Source organism: Zonotrichia albicollis, chromosome 3 (assembly GCF_047830755.1).
Source record: "Zonotrichia albicollis isolate bZonAlb1 chromosome 3, bZonAlb1.hap1, whole genome shotgun sequence".
Classification (NCBI taxonomy): Eukaryota; Metazoa; Chordata; class Aves; order Passeriformes; family Passerellidae; genus Zonotrichia; species Zonotrichia albicollis.
In genome coordinates, this window is record NC_133821.1 from 18,266,658 (window position 1) to 18,282,880 (window position 16,223).

At 45.3% G+C, this 16,223-nt stretch overlaps 2 protein-coding genes across 3 annotated transcripts; both read left to right on the forward strand.

The window, feature by feature from the left end:
• Positions 1 to 119: 119 nt before the first annotated feature.
• On the forward strand, positions 120 to 1,594 carry SMIM26 (small integral membrane protein 26). Its single transcript, XM_074536868.1, has 2 exons — positions 120 to 348; positions 1,108 to 1,594. The coding sequence occupies exons 1-2, from the start codon at positions 135 to 137 to the stop codon at positions 1,287 to 1,289; spliced, it is 396 nt and encodes a 131-aa protein (XP_074392969.1). The 5' UTR covers positions 120 to 134; the 3' UTR covers positions 1,290 to 1,594.
• A 922-nt stretch (positions 1,595 to 2,516) lies between these two features.
• Positions 2,517 to 15,308, forward strand: DTD1 (D-aminoacyl-tRNA deacylase 1). 2 transcript variants are annotated; one of them, XM_005488523.4, is made up of 6 exons: positions 2,517 to 2,674; positions 4,318 to 4,408; positions 6,322 to 6,557; positions 10,793 to 10,890; positions 13,161 to 13,337; positions 14,692 to 15,308. In XM_005488523.4, exons 1-5 carry the CDS (start codon positions 2,632 to 2,634, stop codon positions 13,314 to 13,316), a joined length of 624 nt encoding a protein of 207 aa, XP_005488580.1. In that variant the 5' UTR covers positions 2,517 to 2,631; the 3' UTR covers positions 13,317 to 13,337; positions 14,692 to 15,308. The 2 variants fall into 2 exon arrangements, with proteins under 2 accessions (XP_005488580.1, XP_026650285.1); XM_026794484.2 differs by having other exon boundaries at positions 13,161 to 13,326.
• The last annotated feature ends 915 nt before the right edge of the window (positions 15,309 to 16,223 follow it).

The following is a 16,223-nucleotide window of genomic DNA, read 5'->3' on the forward strand; positions in this document are numbered from 1 at the left end:
GCCTAACTTTTAAGAATTCTCTTTTAAGAGTTCTTAAGAGGTCTCCCAGCAAGTGGGGAGCCGTATTAATGAAAAACAAAACAGGGTAGGAGCACTCCTCCATAGCGTTGTCCCCAAACCCCGCTGTCGCTGCCATGGGCGGCCCTTGGCTCCTTTTGCCCCGCCCCCTGCCCATGCCCCGCCCCTCGGCGCGTGTCCCTTTTGGGGGCGGGGCTTCCGGGCGGGCGGCCATGAAGCCGGTGCGCGCCGCCGTGTGGAACGCCAGGGCTGCGCTGGTCTATTCGCTGGGCGCCTGGACCACGCTGGGCGCTCTCATCTACTACGGCCGCATGGAGAAAGGCGGCACCGGCACCGGTACCGGCAGCGGGGCCTGCAGTCACCTCCGGGGGCTGGGGAGGTCTCGCTTAGGGAGAGCCCGGTCGGCGCGCGTCATGTCCGGGGCGGGGCTTGCGTGAGGGAGAGCTCGGCCGCGGGCGGCTCCTGGGCTCTCCTGGCTGAGGGGGATCCCCTGGGATTCCCCAGTCCCGCTCCCACCGCTTCCCGGCCGGGGAAAGTGACGCTGAGTGTTGCCAGCCCGCCCCTCGGGGCACTTCGGGCTGTGAGGCTGCCGGCTGAGTGAGCCGGGTGTCCCTCCTGAGGGGAGATGTATCCCGTGATGATGGGAGAAGCTTGTGCTATATCTCAAGTCGCGGGAACGGGCCCTAGGCTCTTCCCAAGCTTTTGGTTTTATTTGCGCTGTGGGAATGGTTTGAAGCTGTGCTGCCGGAGAATTAGGTTGGAAGCATTTCTTTACTGAGAGGGTGGTCATACAGTGGAATTAATGGGTGTTCGCACTGGGCTGCTTGGGCTAGTTTTGATGTGGATAGCTTGGGAATCCTGTTGTTACTGCTACTGTAGTACTGAGAATTGTCCAGTACCAGGGCAGGTATCTGATCTACCCCATTAAATCAGTTTTTCTGGCTATGGTTAACAGATCTTTGCTATCTGGTCCTCAGAATGGAAGGAAAATCAAAAAGAATACATGGCTGCCATGATAAAGGGATAAAACATTTTTATTGTTGTGCTCTTTTTTGTCTTCCCTCCCTTACCATCCTTTCTATTCCTTAGAGAATGAAAATGATCCTGAGGCAAGCCAACCCCGCAAGGAAGTACACACTAAGGAATATCCTTTTGGATTGACAGTGACAACAGAAATAACATACAAAGAGGTTCAGCCTCCTCTTACTCGGCTGCTCAGGCGTATGGTGTCATTCTTTGTCCCTGATGATGGCCCTCCTTCTGAAAAGTGAGCTGCACAGAAGTTCAGAACATTGTGCTGGAGCTGTGAGAACATCATCCCAGTGCCTGGCACCAGAGCACTGCTGGAAAACTGTCCCTTACTTTGCTGGAACAGCAGCTCTGCCCCGCTGGTGTGAAGGTGCTTTCCCAGCAGGACAAACCCAGGTGATCCAGGCTGTACCTGGGGTGGCTCCTCAGCTGGGCAGCTCTGAAATGGATACTTCAGGAACCATGAGTAAATGGGAAGGAATATAGTTTAATGTCCTGGTTACCAGAGTTCTTAATGGTCCTTCAAATAAAAGCTCATGAGAGATGAGTTACAAGTGTGGAGATGTTTCTGTAAGCTAAAAACTTACTGAATGTTCTGTTCCAGGCTCTTGTTCTTTAGGGTTTTCCTGATCCTTGCACACGCTGTCCCCTTGTAGGGTACTGTCCCTGAACTCTGTGGCCAGAACTAATGTTCATTCTGTAGGATTTTCCCTGGTCCTTATGGACATCACCTTCCCTGTTTCTGTTGGGGCTCTCCCTACAGCCCTGTTGGGACACATCTTGCCCTGCCCAGAAGGGGATCTGAGGTTTCCCATCTTGCTGTTTGGAAAGCTGTCTCCATCTCCTCAGCCCACACACCTCAGCTTCCAGATCCTTCCAATTGCTGAAGGGGGCCCTGCAGGGATGCTGCAGGGAGAAGGAATCTTCATCAGGAACTGTGGTGATACTACAAGGGGGAGGTGGTACAAATAAAAAGAGGGGAAATTTAGTTTTGATATTAGGAAGAAGTTCTTGACTGTGACAGTGCTGAGGCACTGGAACAGGCTGCCTAGGGAGGCTGTGGATTCCCCAGCTGTGGAAGTGCTCAAGGGCAGGTTTTGGATAACCTAGAGCATCCTGGCCTGGTGCAAAGTGTCCCTGCCCTTGCAGCCCACACCTTTGATTCTGTAGGAGCTTTTACAACCCAAGCCCCACCCAGCCCGTGCACCTACGGCCCCACCTTTCCACATGGGCTCCTCAGCTCCTTACAGCCACCACCTCATTTTTATGGGCACCCTGCTGGGTCCCAATAGCGGATGCCAATCTGCTTACGTGCATATTCCTTTTTTGGAAGGCACCCCCAAATCCCCACAGGAAGGGGATAAAGAGGAATAAGAGGGAGAGGGAATTAAAGGAATAAGAGGAAGGCCAAGCACCTGGACGCGCACCTGTCCCTGTCCCATGGAATCCCCCGTCGCGGCGCTGCCGGGGCTGCAGCGGCACCTCCCGTGCGCCGGGGGGCGCTGTGCGTGGGTCGCGGCCGCCGCTGCCACTGCCGGGCGCCGCCGCTGTCCCCGCTCGGCGCCGGCCGCGCTGCGCTGCGCCATGAAGGCGATCGTGCAGCGGGTGGCCCAGGCCAGCGTCACAGGTCAGTGTGTCCCGAGCGCGGAGCTGCGGGGGCCGGGCCGGCCGGGCGGTGTCTGTGTGCGGGGCTGGCTGTGGGTGTTGCGGGCGCTCCCCTCGCCCTGTCCCCCCGCGTGGGGTTGCCGTGGGTCCGCTCGCTTGCGGCTCTTCCAGGGACCCGGCCCCGCGGGTACGTGTGTGTGTGTGTGTGGACATGTGTGGAGCTCCGTGTGCCCCCTTGCCGGGCGGGCGTGGGCTGGCACACAGCTGCCATCGCCTCCTCCAGCGCCTTTGTGTCGGCAGCACCGTCGCAGTCGTCTTGCTTCGCTTGTGCTCACGGAATCGCACAGTGTTCGGAGTTGGAAGAGACCCACAGCGATCGTGGAGTCCAGCTGTTAGCCCTGCACGGGACATCCCCGAGAGTCACCCCGTGTGCCGGGAGCATTGTCCGAACGCTTCCTGGGCTCCGGCAGGCTCGGTGCTGTGGTGCCGTGACACCGCCTGGGCGCTGTGTTAGCGGGGCTGCCCTGGCACGGCCGTGCTTTGCTGTTTCTGTGGTGGCAGTGCCATCCCGCTGTCCCTCTCCCTGGCACTGCAGTCCCAGTCACCTCCGTGCACGGCAGGCATGTTGGCAGTGCAGCTCGGATCATCTTTTTGCACTGCCTGTGTGTGTGTCAGTGGTGCTGTCCCAGCTGCCCTGCCAGGCACTGCTCGCCTGGGTTCCTTCAGGAATGGTGTGTCCTGGTGGAATATCCCTGCTATTGCACTGGTTTGCACCTCCTGTGACTTTTCTGGGGAGAGTTTCAACTATTGAGTTGAAACTGGGGAGAGTTCCTGGCTGTTGAAGAGTTTGGTGGACACTGCTGTACTTAGCAGGACAAATTTTGGGACTGGAGGACTCATACCTTGATCCAGCCACTTTCAGCTTTCACTGGAGTCCTGATCTCCTTTCATTTTGTGGGATGTTTGCAGCTTTTTGTCCCAGTCATGAACCTAGATGCAATTTTAGCAGCTGGGTAACTGGTGCTTATCTCAGTTTTAAGACCACATTTATTCTTACCACAGTCATTGCAGGGTGAGGCACATTAAGATAACTTAATTACATTAAGATAGTTTAAGGCATTTCTTAGGAAAACACTACCTGTTTTTGTGTTTTATTGTAAATGTCATTAAGGGCTTGTTTTCCCAATTAGAAGGGTCTAATTTGCAGGTTGTTGAAAGTTATATTTCAAAAAATCTGTGAGGACTCAGGTAGAAATCACCTGCTCAAAATAATGGCAAAGTATGAAGGGAATGGTGGAGTAGAGAAATTGAGTGCACTTGGTGGCATCAACCAGGTGGATAATTTTTCAAGGATTGGGGAGAGTTTTACCACCTTTCTGTTTAGGACAACTGATGCAATTGCAGTATAAAAATCTTCATACAGTGTTTTTAAATGGTGGAGTAAGTAACCCAATCTGATAAAGAAGTGGTAAAAGTGGCATTGGAAAGCTTTTGAAAGAGTGCCTCTGTGTGATCTTTCAAATCTACAAACTTAAGACAGAGGAAACAGGGTTTAGAATGCTGTTTCCTTTAGTGGTTGCACTGCTGAAACCAGTCCTTACTTGTGCCATAAAACAAGACAGTGCATTTAGCCTTATTTTTCTTTTCCCTCTCTGTTTTCTTCAGTGGGTGGTGAGCAAATCAGTTCAATAGGACGAGGCCTCTGTGTGCTGCTGGGCATTTCTTTGGAAGATACACAAAGAGAGCTGGAGCACATGTAAGTCACTCCCTTCCTTTTGCCTTGTACTCTTCTGTTTGTGCATTGCTGACACCTGTGCAGTAGCCAAACAAATCAGTTACTCCTATTGGGAAATTCAGGTTTGCCTGTTCCTCTTCAGATTTTACCTTGAATACAAGTTTTCTCTTCATGTTCCATTGAGAAAAATCTAGGCTATGTGTTTTTTATCAAGAGCAGACTCTTTTAAATCCTTTTTGAGTCCAAAAGAAATCCATCTTTCAAGGGTGGGATTTATGAGCATCCTCAAACTCTCCTTTTAGCTTGCACAGGAGTTTTGTACTTCCTAAAGGCAGGATAGTCTTGTCAGCTGCTTGTCTGCAAACAGGAATCAGTTTTGGCAGCCTGGAGGACTGGCTCTGGCCATCTGCTCCATGGCCACAGAATATTGGGATTCAGCCAGCTAACACATGCAAGGGAGAGCTCTCCAGGGGCTTCTTCTGTCTCTTTTTGGGCTGGTTATTGCTCTAGGGCTGACCTCAGCCCTTGCAAAGGCAAAAAAGAAACAGATAATGGAGCTGACTGATGTCAAGAAGAAGGGGTTTTTGTTTTCACATTCTCCATTGGTTCTCTCAGTGTGTAACACCTGCTCTGCCATCACTTCCCATCCCTGTCCTGGTGGATGTGGAAGCTGCTCCTGAATTTTGCAGGCAGGAGATCTGTGGCTGCCATGCTCTCAGCACCAGGTTGTTGGGATGGCTGGCACAGGAAGGGCAGGAAGCCAGCATCTGGGCAAAGGGAGTGAGAGAAAGCAGCTTAACCAGGCTTTTCAGGTCCTATTAAAGGAAACTTTAGTAATCCTGTAAATGAATCAACAAACACCTCTATGAAGAAAACAGAGCAGTGGTGATGGTTTAAGCCTTCTGCTGGGGCCTTCCAGTGGATGCTTTCAACAATCCACTTCATTCGGGAGTTAATTTTGTTTGCTGTTGACACACACAAATTGGCAAGGATATTCTTGTGACTGTGCCCTAGTGATGGCAAAACGCTGAAGCTGGACCACAACAAAGTCTCAGCTTTGTCTTGCACTCACTGCCTCACCTCTGGTGCAGTGCAAAATGCCTGGTTGAGGGCTGCAGTTGAAACCCTTTGTACTTGATATGCTGCAGGTGTGGAGAAGCCAGAAGAAGAAACCAAAGACAGGAGAGTGGCTTGGATGCAGTCCTGACATGGACTGGGTTGCAGTTTCCTGCTGCTTTTCAGGATCCACTTGTGAAAGTCCCCTTTTTGTGTTGAGCCAGTCAGTTCTGTCCCCTATCTCAAGAAAATCAGCCCAAAATTCAAACCACTTTGCTGCCAGCTGCAGTTCTCTCCTGTTTCTTGGATTCCTCCTCTCATCCTGATGAAAAAGTGTTGTCATCATCTGGCTTATGGGGCCTGGTCTGGAAATAGTGCTAGGAAGTGACAAAGCAGGAGGAGTATATAATGAATCATGATTGGAATCATGATTGGAAACAAAACCCCACAGTTTTAAACACAGTTTAGGATGATCTCATTTCCTACTGAGTGTGATTTCCTGGTCTGGTGGGAGGATTCAAATTCCCAAAGCTGTTCACACGTTCAATAATGTTGTGACACATCAAAGCAGATAGTAAAGAGTGAGCTCCCTTCCTTCCTGTGCCATCTTTATGTTGCTGTGGAACATGCAGTTATTCTGTCCTGGTGCCACACTCTGAAATGATGGTGTGGATTAATGACCTGACATTTGTGTAAGGGTTCTGCCTAATGTGATGAGATTCCCATGGCTGGGAATCAAGGGGCAGAGGGTTATCTTGTTATGTGGAGGCAGGCTGAATATGCATCTGTTATCTCTTTATGATACCTGTTATTCTTTATGATACCTGTTGATCCTGCAGGGGACAATTTAGGAATTAATTATCTTCTCCTCCTCCCAGGGTTCGGAAGATCTTGAACTTGCGAGTCTTCGAAGATGAAAGTGGGAAGCACTGGTCCAAAAGTGTGATGGATAAACAGTATGAGGTGTTGTGTGTCAGCCAGTTCACTCTCCAGTGCATCCTGAAGGGAAACAAGCCTGACTATCACATGGCAATGCCCACAGAGCAGGCTGAGTCTTTTTATAACAACTTCCTAGAGCAGCTAAGAAAAGCCTACAAACCAGAGCTTATTAAAGGTAAGGACAGAAGGTTGGTAAGGTCCTTGCTGTGACCAGTGCACACTCCTTGTGTGTGTCCTTTCCTCACTGTTATTTCCTCACTCTCTTTATTCTGAGATTTTCTGTAGCTGAAGGGATGTTAACAATATTTTTACTAGAGCCTGTCAGAGTGATTTCTCCAGTCTTCCTCTATCCAAACCTTTCTCTGGATGACATGTAGATGTTGTGTTCCGTGACATGTAGATGTTGTGTTCCATGACATGTAGATGTTGTGTTCCATGACATGTAGATGTTTTGTTCCATGACATGTAGATGTTGTATTTCATGACATGTAGATGTTGTGTTCCATGACATGTAGATGTTTTGTTCCATGACATGTAGATGTTGTATTTCATGACATGTAGATGTTGTGTTCCATGACATGTAGATGTTGTGTTCCATGACATGTAGATGCTGTGTTCCATGGCATGTAGATGTTGTGTTCCATGGCATGTAGATGTTGTGTTCCATGGCGTGTAGATGTTGTATTCCATGGCGTGTAGATGTTGTATTCCTTTTGGCTGCACAACATGAGCAGCCCAGAGAGGCTGCAGCCATGAGACCAAGCTCTGTGGTCAGGCTCCCTCAAAGGTTGGATGTTTTGTGCTGTAGAAATAGATTAACCCAAGAGAAGCATTTTTTTCTGAGAAGTGTGTTTAGTGAGGCTCTAAGGTGTCACTAGTGTGTGATGGACAGCACAGTTGCATCTGTCACTTCCACATCCTGTTACTTGGAACTGTGACAGTGGGAGGTGTAATGTGCTACTTGAGAACAGGTTTTGGTTTAGATTCTCTTTCCTCAACTCTGTGTCATGTGTGGAGCAGTTTTCTCTTTATCAGAAAATACCCGGTTTTCCTCTTAATTTGTGCTCTGTCCACACACAATCTGTTTGGTTTGCTGAGTGCTTTCTGTCCATTTTCATATTCAGATTTGATTTTTTGCTACACTTGACAGAAGACACGTTTCTAGAAAAGATTATTTTTTTAATGGTGTCTGCTAATAGGTAGTGGTTGGCCTTACTTTCCTAATGAGAAAAAAAAAAAAGCTGAGGAAAGATTTAGAGGCTAATTTTCATATTGACTCTAGGTTAGGATAATTATTCCAGTGCTTTCCAAGGAGGCACAGTGAAATGCACACATGTCCCCATGTCCAAAAATGTCAATTTTACAAGCTTTTCTAGCTTGATATGTTCTTCCACCATATGTTCCTGATAAGGAATGCATTTCTGATACCCCTTCAATCACTTCATATTTTGAAAGCAGCTTTTTTAATTCATTCTCTCAGTGAATAGCAGTTGTGTATCTGGAATGAATATTAAGTGCCCTTATTTTGGCACTTTTTTTTGCCAGTGCTTTCTGCAAAATGAGCTTTCACTTCTGCATTTTTTCTTTCAGTGTTAAAAGCACAGATTTGGAAACCCAAGAGTGCTATTGTGTCAGATAACACATGAATTTAAAACTGTTTGCAGCACTGGAGCTACCTGTCAGTTTGTGATTTTGCTTTCTTATTAAGCTGTGCCAGTTATGGTGTGTTGCACCCAAGTCTGTTAAGATTCTCTTAGGTTGAAGTTTCTGCTGTGCCAATTGCTTTGCCAGTGGGTTTTTTTTTTTTTTTTTTTTTCTTCTTTGCTGTCTGGAAAACCTGTACTCACATTGCCCCTGCATGCACACAGGCACACACACAACAGTTGTAGTTATTGGGAGATTAGAGTTTGATTCTCTGGATTGCTGTAGGTGCCCTTCCCTTTTGATTCTACAAATAGCGTAATGCATTTTAGAGGTGTAATTTAATCACTGAAAGTGGAATTTGTGTAGCCGAGGCAAAGACAGATCAATGAAGGTCTTGTCCTGTCTCCTGAAAGCCTTGTGTTTTCTGGTTCCTGTAAAGAATTTGGCTGTTGGGAGTTGTAGGTGCTGGGTAGGCAGCTCCTCTCTGCTCCCTAGTGTGCCTGGAGCTTGCCAGCCAGGAGCTCAGAGTGGGAAGTGTTCCCAAAGAGAGGCACAAACCATTCTTCCACACCAAGAGCAGTGGGACACTTGGCAAATGAAATCTTGGAGAAGCTTCACAGCCATGGTACCCAGGTCAGCACATGTAGGAAATAAAAGGCTGCATCAGAAGCCTTTGCCTGTTGTTCTTCAGTGATTTCTTGTGTTCTTCAACATCCCACTCCCCTCTGGGGAGCAGAGCTGGTGTCTGCAGGCCTGAGCACTCTTGTTGTAAGCTAATACCCAAATATCAGACCTACCAAGGCTCCTCCTTATGTTGCAGGGCCTTTGCTCTCTGTCTTGAATGTGGATTTATTCTTCTGAGGTAGTAAAGATTAACATGGCAAGGAGTGTGAAATGTCTTACTCCCTTAGTAGTAATATCTAAGTAAATATGAGAGGATTGTTCCACAAGGAAGAGTTTATCTCAGATTAAGGTTTGGTACAAGTTGAAAGCTCAGTTATTCTCCCTGATTAATTCCCTTTGTGAGTATTGTCATTTCAGAATAAGTGCTCTTATCTGGAGCAACAGTGTTCACATGAGGTTAATTAAGAATAACTTTCCAAGCAGACAAGCTTAGAAGTATAAAACCAGTGTGAAATTTCTAGGTCATAAGGCTTGAAATATGTACAAAAATATTCTGGAAGTAAATGATGCCTCTTTTCAAGTCTGTATGGCTCAGATGTGGCTCCTCTGACTCATGTCAGGTGCAGATATTCCATCTGAGGAAGGCATGTGTGCTGGGCTTTTAGAGGCAAGGAATTTGGAAGCTGGGTGTCCAGCAGAATGGACTTGTCACTTCAATAATATTTCTAGGATCCTATTTTATTGCAGAAGATGCTGCAAGATGAATTGATCAGTCCAGAAGTCTTAAAGTGGGGAAGGATGAAGAGAGTAACTAGAAATTTAAATGTGTGAGGAGAATGGGAGGGAACTGTTACAGAAAGATGTTCCTTGACAGTAGTTCTGGTGCCAAAACAAGATAGAGAGTGCTTCTGACATGGGAGTACTTTGAGTGTTGTGGTAAAGTTGGGGGTTTATTTTACCACTTTATCAGCCTTTTGGAAAAAAAAGGGCTTGTGGAGTTGCCTTTTTTTTAGGTCCATACACATGAATGGGAAATGGAAAAGACCAACCCTTTTTATAAGTGAAGTACAGCAGAGGGATGGGAAGATTGTAGAGAGCAATTTGAAAAGTTGTGCTCCCATAAATAAAATTTAAGATAATATTCTTTGTTTATTATTTTGTTAAAGAAAGATGCATTAGTTCTGACTGGGTTTTGTGGTCACAGGGTTGTGTAACTCTCAAAGACCAGCCTAGGTTACCAGCAGGAATGTAGAAATGGCTGTGGCAGATTGGAAATGATCCTATTTCTGGTGTATTTCCCTGATGAAAGAAGGAATGATGATTCTGACTCCATGTCCTCAGAAGGCTAATTTATTATTTTATGATACTATATTAAAGAATACTATACTATCCTAAAGAATACAGAAAGGATACTTACTGAATGCTGAAAGGATAATAATGAAAACTTGTGACTCTCTGTGGGGTCCCAACACAGCTTGGCCCTGATTGGCCAATGAGTGAAAACAACTCACAGCAGAATCCAATGGAACAATCACCTGTGGGTAAACAATCTCCAAATACATTCCAAAGGAGCAAAACAGAGGAGAAGCAAATGAGATAAGAATTGTTTTCCTTTTTCTCTGAGGCTTCTTAGCTTCCCAGGAGAAAAATCCTGGGTGAAGGGATTTTTCAGAGAATGTGAATATCACAGGAGTTGAGCTGCACCCTGGTGTCCTCTGCTCTACAGTATTCAATTGTCAAATGCTTCAGAGTAGGGTCCTGGTTTTCTTACCTTTTGGCTGAATATAAAGTTTCTTCAAAACATCAAGTGGTCAGTTGGACTGGAGCTGTTAGAGCCTTTAAAATGTCATTTCCTGTCACTGAGAACCATTCTGCCCATCCTGAACTGTGGACACCCTGCTTACCTGTAGACTTGGTTTGTTTTGTGCATGTTTCTCTACTTAGCTGTGTATTTATCTTCTCTGAATGTCAAGCTACATACCTGGGTGCACATACACTCTTTTTTTTCTTAGTAGCTTTCTGCAGTTAGCTGCCCTTTTATGTTTTTTTTTTTTTTTTTTTTTGGTATCACTTTTGGTAAAAACTTTGGTGTGTGTTATCCTCCCAGGGGCTCTGAGCACTTGTTGTCTTTTCCCTTTTCAGATGGCAAGTTTGGTGCCTACATGCAGGTCCACATCCAGAATGATGGTCCTGTAACAATAGAACTGGAGTCCCCAGCAGCCACTGTTGATCCTAAACAAGTAAGTGGCTCCTAAGGTCTGTCTGGAAAGGCTGATGTGTATCCTCTGCAAATTTGTAGCATTCCTGTTGTGAAGCAGTGCAGCTTCCATCAGGTACAAGGACCTTGCCCTTCCTCAGCAGCCTCTGAACAGATAAATAATTGCATTGTTTTCTTCAGTTCCCTGGCCTCTTGAAAGGTTGTGTGTGTGTAATGCAGAACAGCTTTTCACAGTTTATTCCTCCTCCTCATTAAAGCTGTTGTTTAATCATGACTCATTAAAAATGTTTTTAATTAGTCTGGACCACCTCCCTGACTTTAGTGAAGTTTCTTGCTATGTGGGAGCTTTGCTATGTGGATGACTGGGTGGAGGTGCAGAGGTGCCTCTCTGTCAGAGACAAGGGAATAGGGAATTTCAATCCCAAATTTAAGTCTGGAGTGGACAGGAGAGTGAGCTAACTCTGCTGAGGAACAGCACCACACCAGCCTTATTTGTATAATGCTTCACTTAACCTTGGTGAAATTGTTACTGCAGTTTATAAAAAGGGCATGAGGGAAGAATCAGGAAACTACAGGCCTGTTAATCTAACCTCAGTGCCTGGAAAAATTGTGGAGAAGATCATGCTGGGTGCTCCTTAAAGGTGGGGTTAAAGTCAACATGGATTCAAAAGGGAAAGTCCTGTCTGATTTAATGCTCTTCTACAATAAGGTCGCCTGCCAAGTAGAGGAAGGGAAGGTGGTGGATTTAGTTTTTCTAGATTTTAGTAAAGCTTTTGACACTGTCCCTCACATCATCCTCAACAAGTCCTCCAACTATGAATGAGTGGATACAAGTGCCCTGTGTTGCCTTAAGAAGCATGGTTTGAAGTTGGTTTCATTTTCTTCAAATTCTGTTTCTGGATTCTTGTGTCATGTTTTAGCCCTTGAAAAATCTACTTCTGTCTCTAGTCTTTCTTTCTGTTCCCTCACAGTTTTAGAGTTCTCAGGCCAAACCATGCATAATTAGCAGCAGCAGCAGCAGCAGCTCTGTTTTTGAAATGAGAATTGCTGCCCAGTGTGTAGGTGTAAAATAACCAAGGAATTACCAAGGTATGCAGGATTCTGCAAGGTTTCATTTCTTTCTTGGGGAATATTGACTTGTTTAAGGCTGCCTGCTTTACCCATCTGACAGCATCTTCCTGGTGGCCACAACTTGGGCTGAAGGCAGGGAAGGATGCTGGTTTTTAAACTTTCTCTGGCATTGTAAGGCCCAAAACTCCCTTGACAAGCCTCTTAAAAGGGCTTAGTGTTTTTTCATGTTCCTGAGAAATTTCAACAGGATATTATCAAGAAGTCAAACCAACAAAAACTTCACTGGCAACCTTCAGAAAATCAGAGAGCTTCGGCAAAAATTTAGAGCAACATCCAGTTAACACAAAACATTTCACAAAGCATTGGCTTAACCCATTCAGCTTCACAAACTCCAAATCTGTCCAATGTTAAGTTGCTCAAAACTCAGAGGAGAGGGAATTAGAAGAAGAAAGAGACAGAAAAGAATGAATATAGCTCCCACTCCTGGTCCCAGCAGTGTTCAGCTGATAAAAATTCCAAGAGGAGGTAGGGTCAAGACATCCATCCTGCAAAGTGTGATGAGGGAGAGCCAATTTAAATTGTTGTTCTCTTTCCTCTTCCCTGCCCATTGCATTCTTTTTCTGCTGACAAAAATCTGTTGATTTGTTTGTAGCATGGGAAGTAAGGCTTAGGGATGGTGTGGTTTTTATACTTGAGCTTTCAGCTTTAGCAAGAAGAGATAGCTGAACCATCCTGCAGTGTTTAATGTGATGTTAGCAGGAAGAGATTAGACAAATAATTGCTGATGAATAGCTCTTTTATGTCATTGGATGTGACAGTGAAATATCTCATTTTGTCTGAGCAATTGTCTGTGTTTGTAATTGGCAATCAGAACTTTGTAAGTCATTTGCAATGTAATTAGTAAAAATACATTTGGATTAGTCAATCCAAATGTATTTTTTGTATTACTTGTGCTGAGGGATATAAATAAATCACTTCTCTTTTATACTTGGGGTGATCATGTTATCTTATGGTGATAATTCACTGTCTCTTCTAAACTTTTGAAAATCTCAGCCTTCAGGGTTATTTTTCTTTCTTTTTTTTGTTTTGTTGATACATGTATTGATGTTGTGAATCTAAGTTGCAAGTTTTATACAAATGCTCACATTTACAATTTTTTAGAAATGGACTTCTGAAATTGTTTTATTACATGATGTATTTTTTTCCTTACTTTGTGAACAGTTGACAAAACTTGAAAAACAGCAACAAAGGAAAGAGAAGACCAGAACCAAGGTGCCCTCTGAGTCCAGTAGAGAAAGAAATGTCCCCAGAAACAAGGATGACCCCAGTGCCAGCAGTGGAGCAGAAGGAGATGTGTCCTCGGAAAGGGAGCCTTAGCTCATCCAAGGCAGGCCTCAGGTTTGGCTTCTCCTCTCCTCTGGAATGCTTGGCCCCCTGCCTCTTTTACTGAAGCAGCACATGCAGAGAGTGGCATTAGAAGTGCTGGAAGGTGAAATTTTATAATCTTGCTGGTTTTATAAGTTTTACAACCTCTGCCCCATCTGCAGTCACACACCAGAGTGTTGGGGTGGGTGAAAAGCTTTTCCCAGCCTGGCTGGAGTTGTGGGTCTGGCCCAGCTGTGACTGTTTCCATGTTGGCTCAGGAAATCTGAAAGTTTGACCTGATAATACAGCAGTGACTGAACTCAAAATCCTGCCTTGTGTTCTTCAGATACACAGAGACACAGGGTTGTATTTCTGTCTGTCCTCACCTAGCAGGGAGCTCACTCTGGGACAGCCCAAACACAGCACAGTCCCCAGCAATGGAGACGGAAAACAGCTCCAGAACTGCAGAACTGCAGCTTCCTTTCATGGTTCTTACCTGCCCCTGCTCAGTTTTGCTCTTTCCCAGGATGAATTAGTCACAGGCTGTCTCATAGACCTCCACCATCTAATAAGGACATTGGGGCAGGCATTGAGAGCCAAACTTGCCTCAGCAGCAGGAGATCTTCTCTGCCTTCAGGCACTCAACCTCCAGGACATGCCCAGACATCAGTGAATGGAATTAGGCGGAATACAGACCTGAATCCTTTGTCATGGATTATCTGCCTATGTAGATATGTGTTTATCATACTCTTCCAGTCGGCTTTAAGCCTTCAGGACACAGCTTTCATTATCTTCCCTCCCCCTCCCTGCTCCCAGAAAGTTACATTGCTGATTTGGACTTTTCAAACGTGTCCAAGCTCTCAAGAAAGTGTTATTATCCTCATCTGCACACTGAAGCCCTGAGCTGGCTGTGCAGTTTAATTATTAACAGCTTTGCAAAGTTAAAGTTTAACCTTTCTCTCATTTTCCTGTCCCCAGAGTTTAGTCTGCCTGTGATTTATACAAATCAGCATCATTCATTGCTCACAAAGTTCCTTCTTTTTTTTTTCTTTTTTAAATCCATGAATTTCCCAGGTGGTCAGACATTGGGTGATGATTTCTGTTCTCTACAGGGTTTTCCCCCACACTGTTTCTGGGTTGTGTGTTGAAATAAGGACATTTTAGAGGGTTTGCAGTGTTATTGGAAATATTGGGTCAGTCCAGTCTTTCCAATAACATTTGGATTTTTAAGGAGCTGGACATCTCTAAAATGCTGTATACAGATAACCTAGCATTAGTTTTCGTGCTGTGACAATAAGTAAATTTTTTTTTCTCAATGGGATTTGAAGGAATCCTGCAGTTTTTCTGCTCTACCTACAATAATGTTCCTGTTTTTTGCCTTCCACAGTTTCTTACACAAAAGCTACACTGAATTCTTGAAGAAAGACCCAACACTGGCCTCAGCAACACTCTTGAACCACTTTGGAGAAGGATGGAAGATGGGAAAGCAGAGCTGAGCCATTAGAAAACCTTTCATTCTGTATTGAACCAACCAAAGCAATGCTATCAGATCCAGTTGTTAATGTGTAGTGTCAGTAGTGAAAAGGACTTGTGACATTTCTGTGTTTGCGTTCTCACACGACTGCTGAGCAAAGGGTGGCTGTGGGCAGGTTGTAGCAGAGCATTTCACTCTCAGTACATAAGCTCCATTTAAAGAATAAATCAGGGTTTTTCCTTAAACTTACACTTGAATTCTGAAAATTCTCTGAGCAGGCTTGTGTATTGATTCTCACTCCGTGGTGTCATGTGCTACCTGTTTCCATTGCAGTGTGTGCAGATCTGTGCATATTTTGGTAAATTGTTAGCTACTGCCTGACATCAGGTTAGGCAGTCCAGTCTTTCTGCATGGATTAAGTTATTACAAGAGAAGATCGGCCTCTAGTTGTTTATCATGTGGAACACATCTGTCTTGTAAACTTTTTTAAAACCAGAAAAAAACTTTATTAAACAAATTATGCCAGCTGAGTGCCTGTTGGTGTTTGTGTATTGCACTCCCTGAGTGGGTGTAACAAAGTGGGGGACACAGAGATAAAGTTGTAGGCCAAGAAACACATACTGCTTCAACTTCCCCACTCTTCTGTTGTAAATCAGGCTGCTGATCTGAAATCTATGCTGTTTTTAACACATCTAAGTAATTTATTTTGTGGTGGCTACCAGAATGTCACACAGCTGCTCCACCTACTGCACCCAGGGCTGCTGACAGACACTTCTGTCACATCCTGGGGAGCATTTGGAAGCTGCCAGCAAACAGCAAGAGCTGAGAAGAAGCTGCAGAATTACCAAGGAAGCTTCAGGGGAAATGAAAGACTGCAGGTTGTTACACTTTGACTTCTTTCAGAGGTGATGGCACCTTTTGTATTTGCTGTTCCCCAGGTCTGCCTTGCCCTTCCAGTCTGCCCTGGGCACCTGCTGTGACTGCCATCATAGCCAGGATGCAGAGCTCTCTCCCTGATGGTAGGGATAACTCACTGCTGAGAGCTTTTGATCTAAATGCACATCACAGTTACAATGCTGCACGTCATGTAACCACTGTGGTTTTTATTGTTTAACTTGTAGGCTGCTTGTATTGTAAAATACCAGTCAACCCAGGCAGGAGATTTAGAGCTGCGCCCTGACATGGTTTTTTAAAAGCCATGAAGCTCAAGTAAAGATTTGGCCAGCTACACAGCTGGCATTTGAACAGGAATGGTGTGTGGGCAGGATAGGTGGAAGTGTTATACTTAGCCTTGCCTTTAAGAATGACATAATTTCCCATCTGACCATTATCAAATCCAGGGTGCCCCTGACCAGGGAATGATTGGCATCTGACTCCATTGAGTCAGAATGCTGAATAATTGCTTTATTAAGACTGTATTACATTACATTGTACTATATTAAAGA

Bases quoted from the DNA above. Each gene is read 5' to 3' on its own strand.
- SMIM26 (XM_074536868.1), top strand. From the start codon at position 135: ATGGGCGGCCCTTGGCTCCTTTTGCCCCGCCCCCTGCCCATGCCCCGC. The intron at 349-1,107 runs GCACCGGTACCG...TCTATTCCTTAG, and splicing joins CATGGAGAAAGGCGGCACCG to AGAATGAAAATGATCCTGAG.
- DTD1 (XM_005488523.4), top strand. From the start codon at position 2,632: ATGAAGGCGATCGTGCAGCGGGTGGCCCAGGCCAGCGTCACAG. The intron at 4,409-6,321 runs GTAAGTCACTCC...TCCTCCTCCCAG, and splicing joins CAAAGAGAGCTGGAGCACAT to GGTTCGGAAGATCTTGAACT. The intron at 10,891-13,160 runs GTAAGTGGCTCC...CTTTGTGAACAG, and splicing joins CCACTGTTGATCCTAAACAA to TTGACAAAACTTGAAAAACA.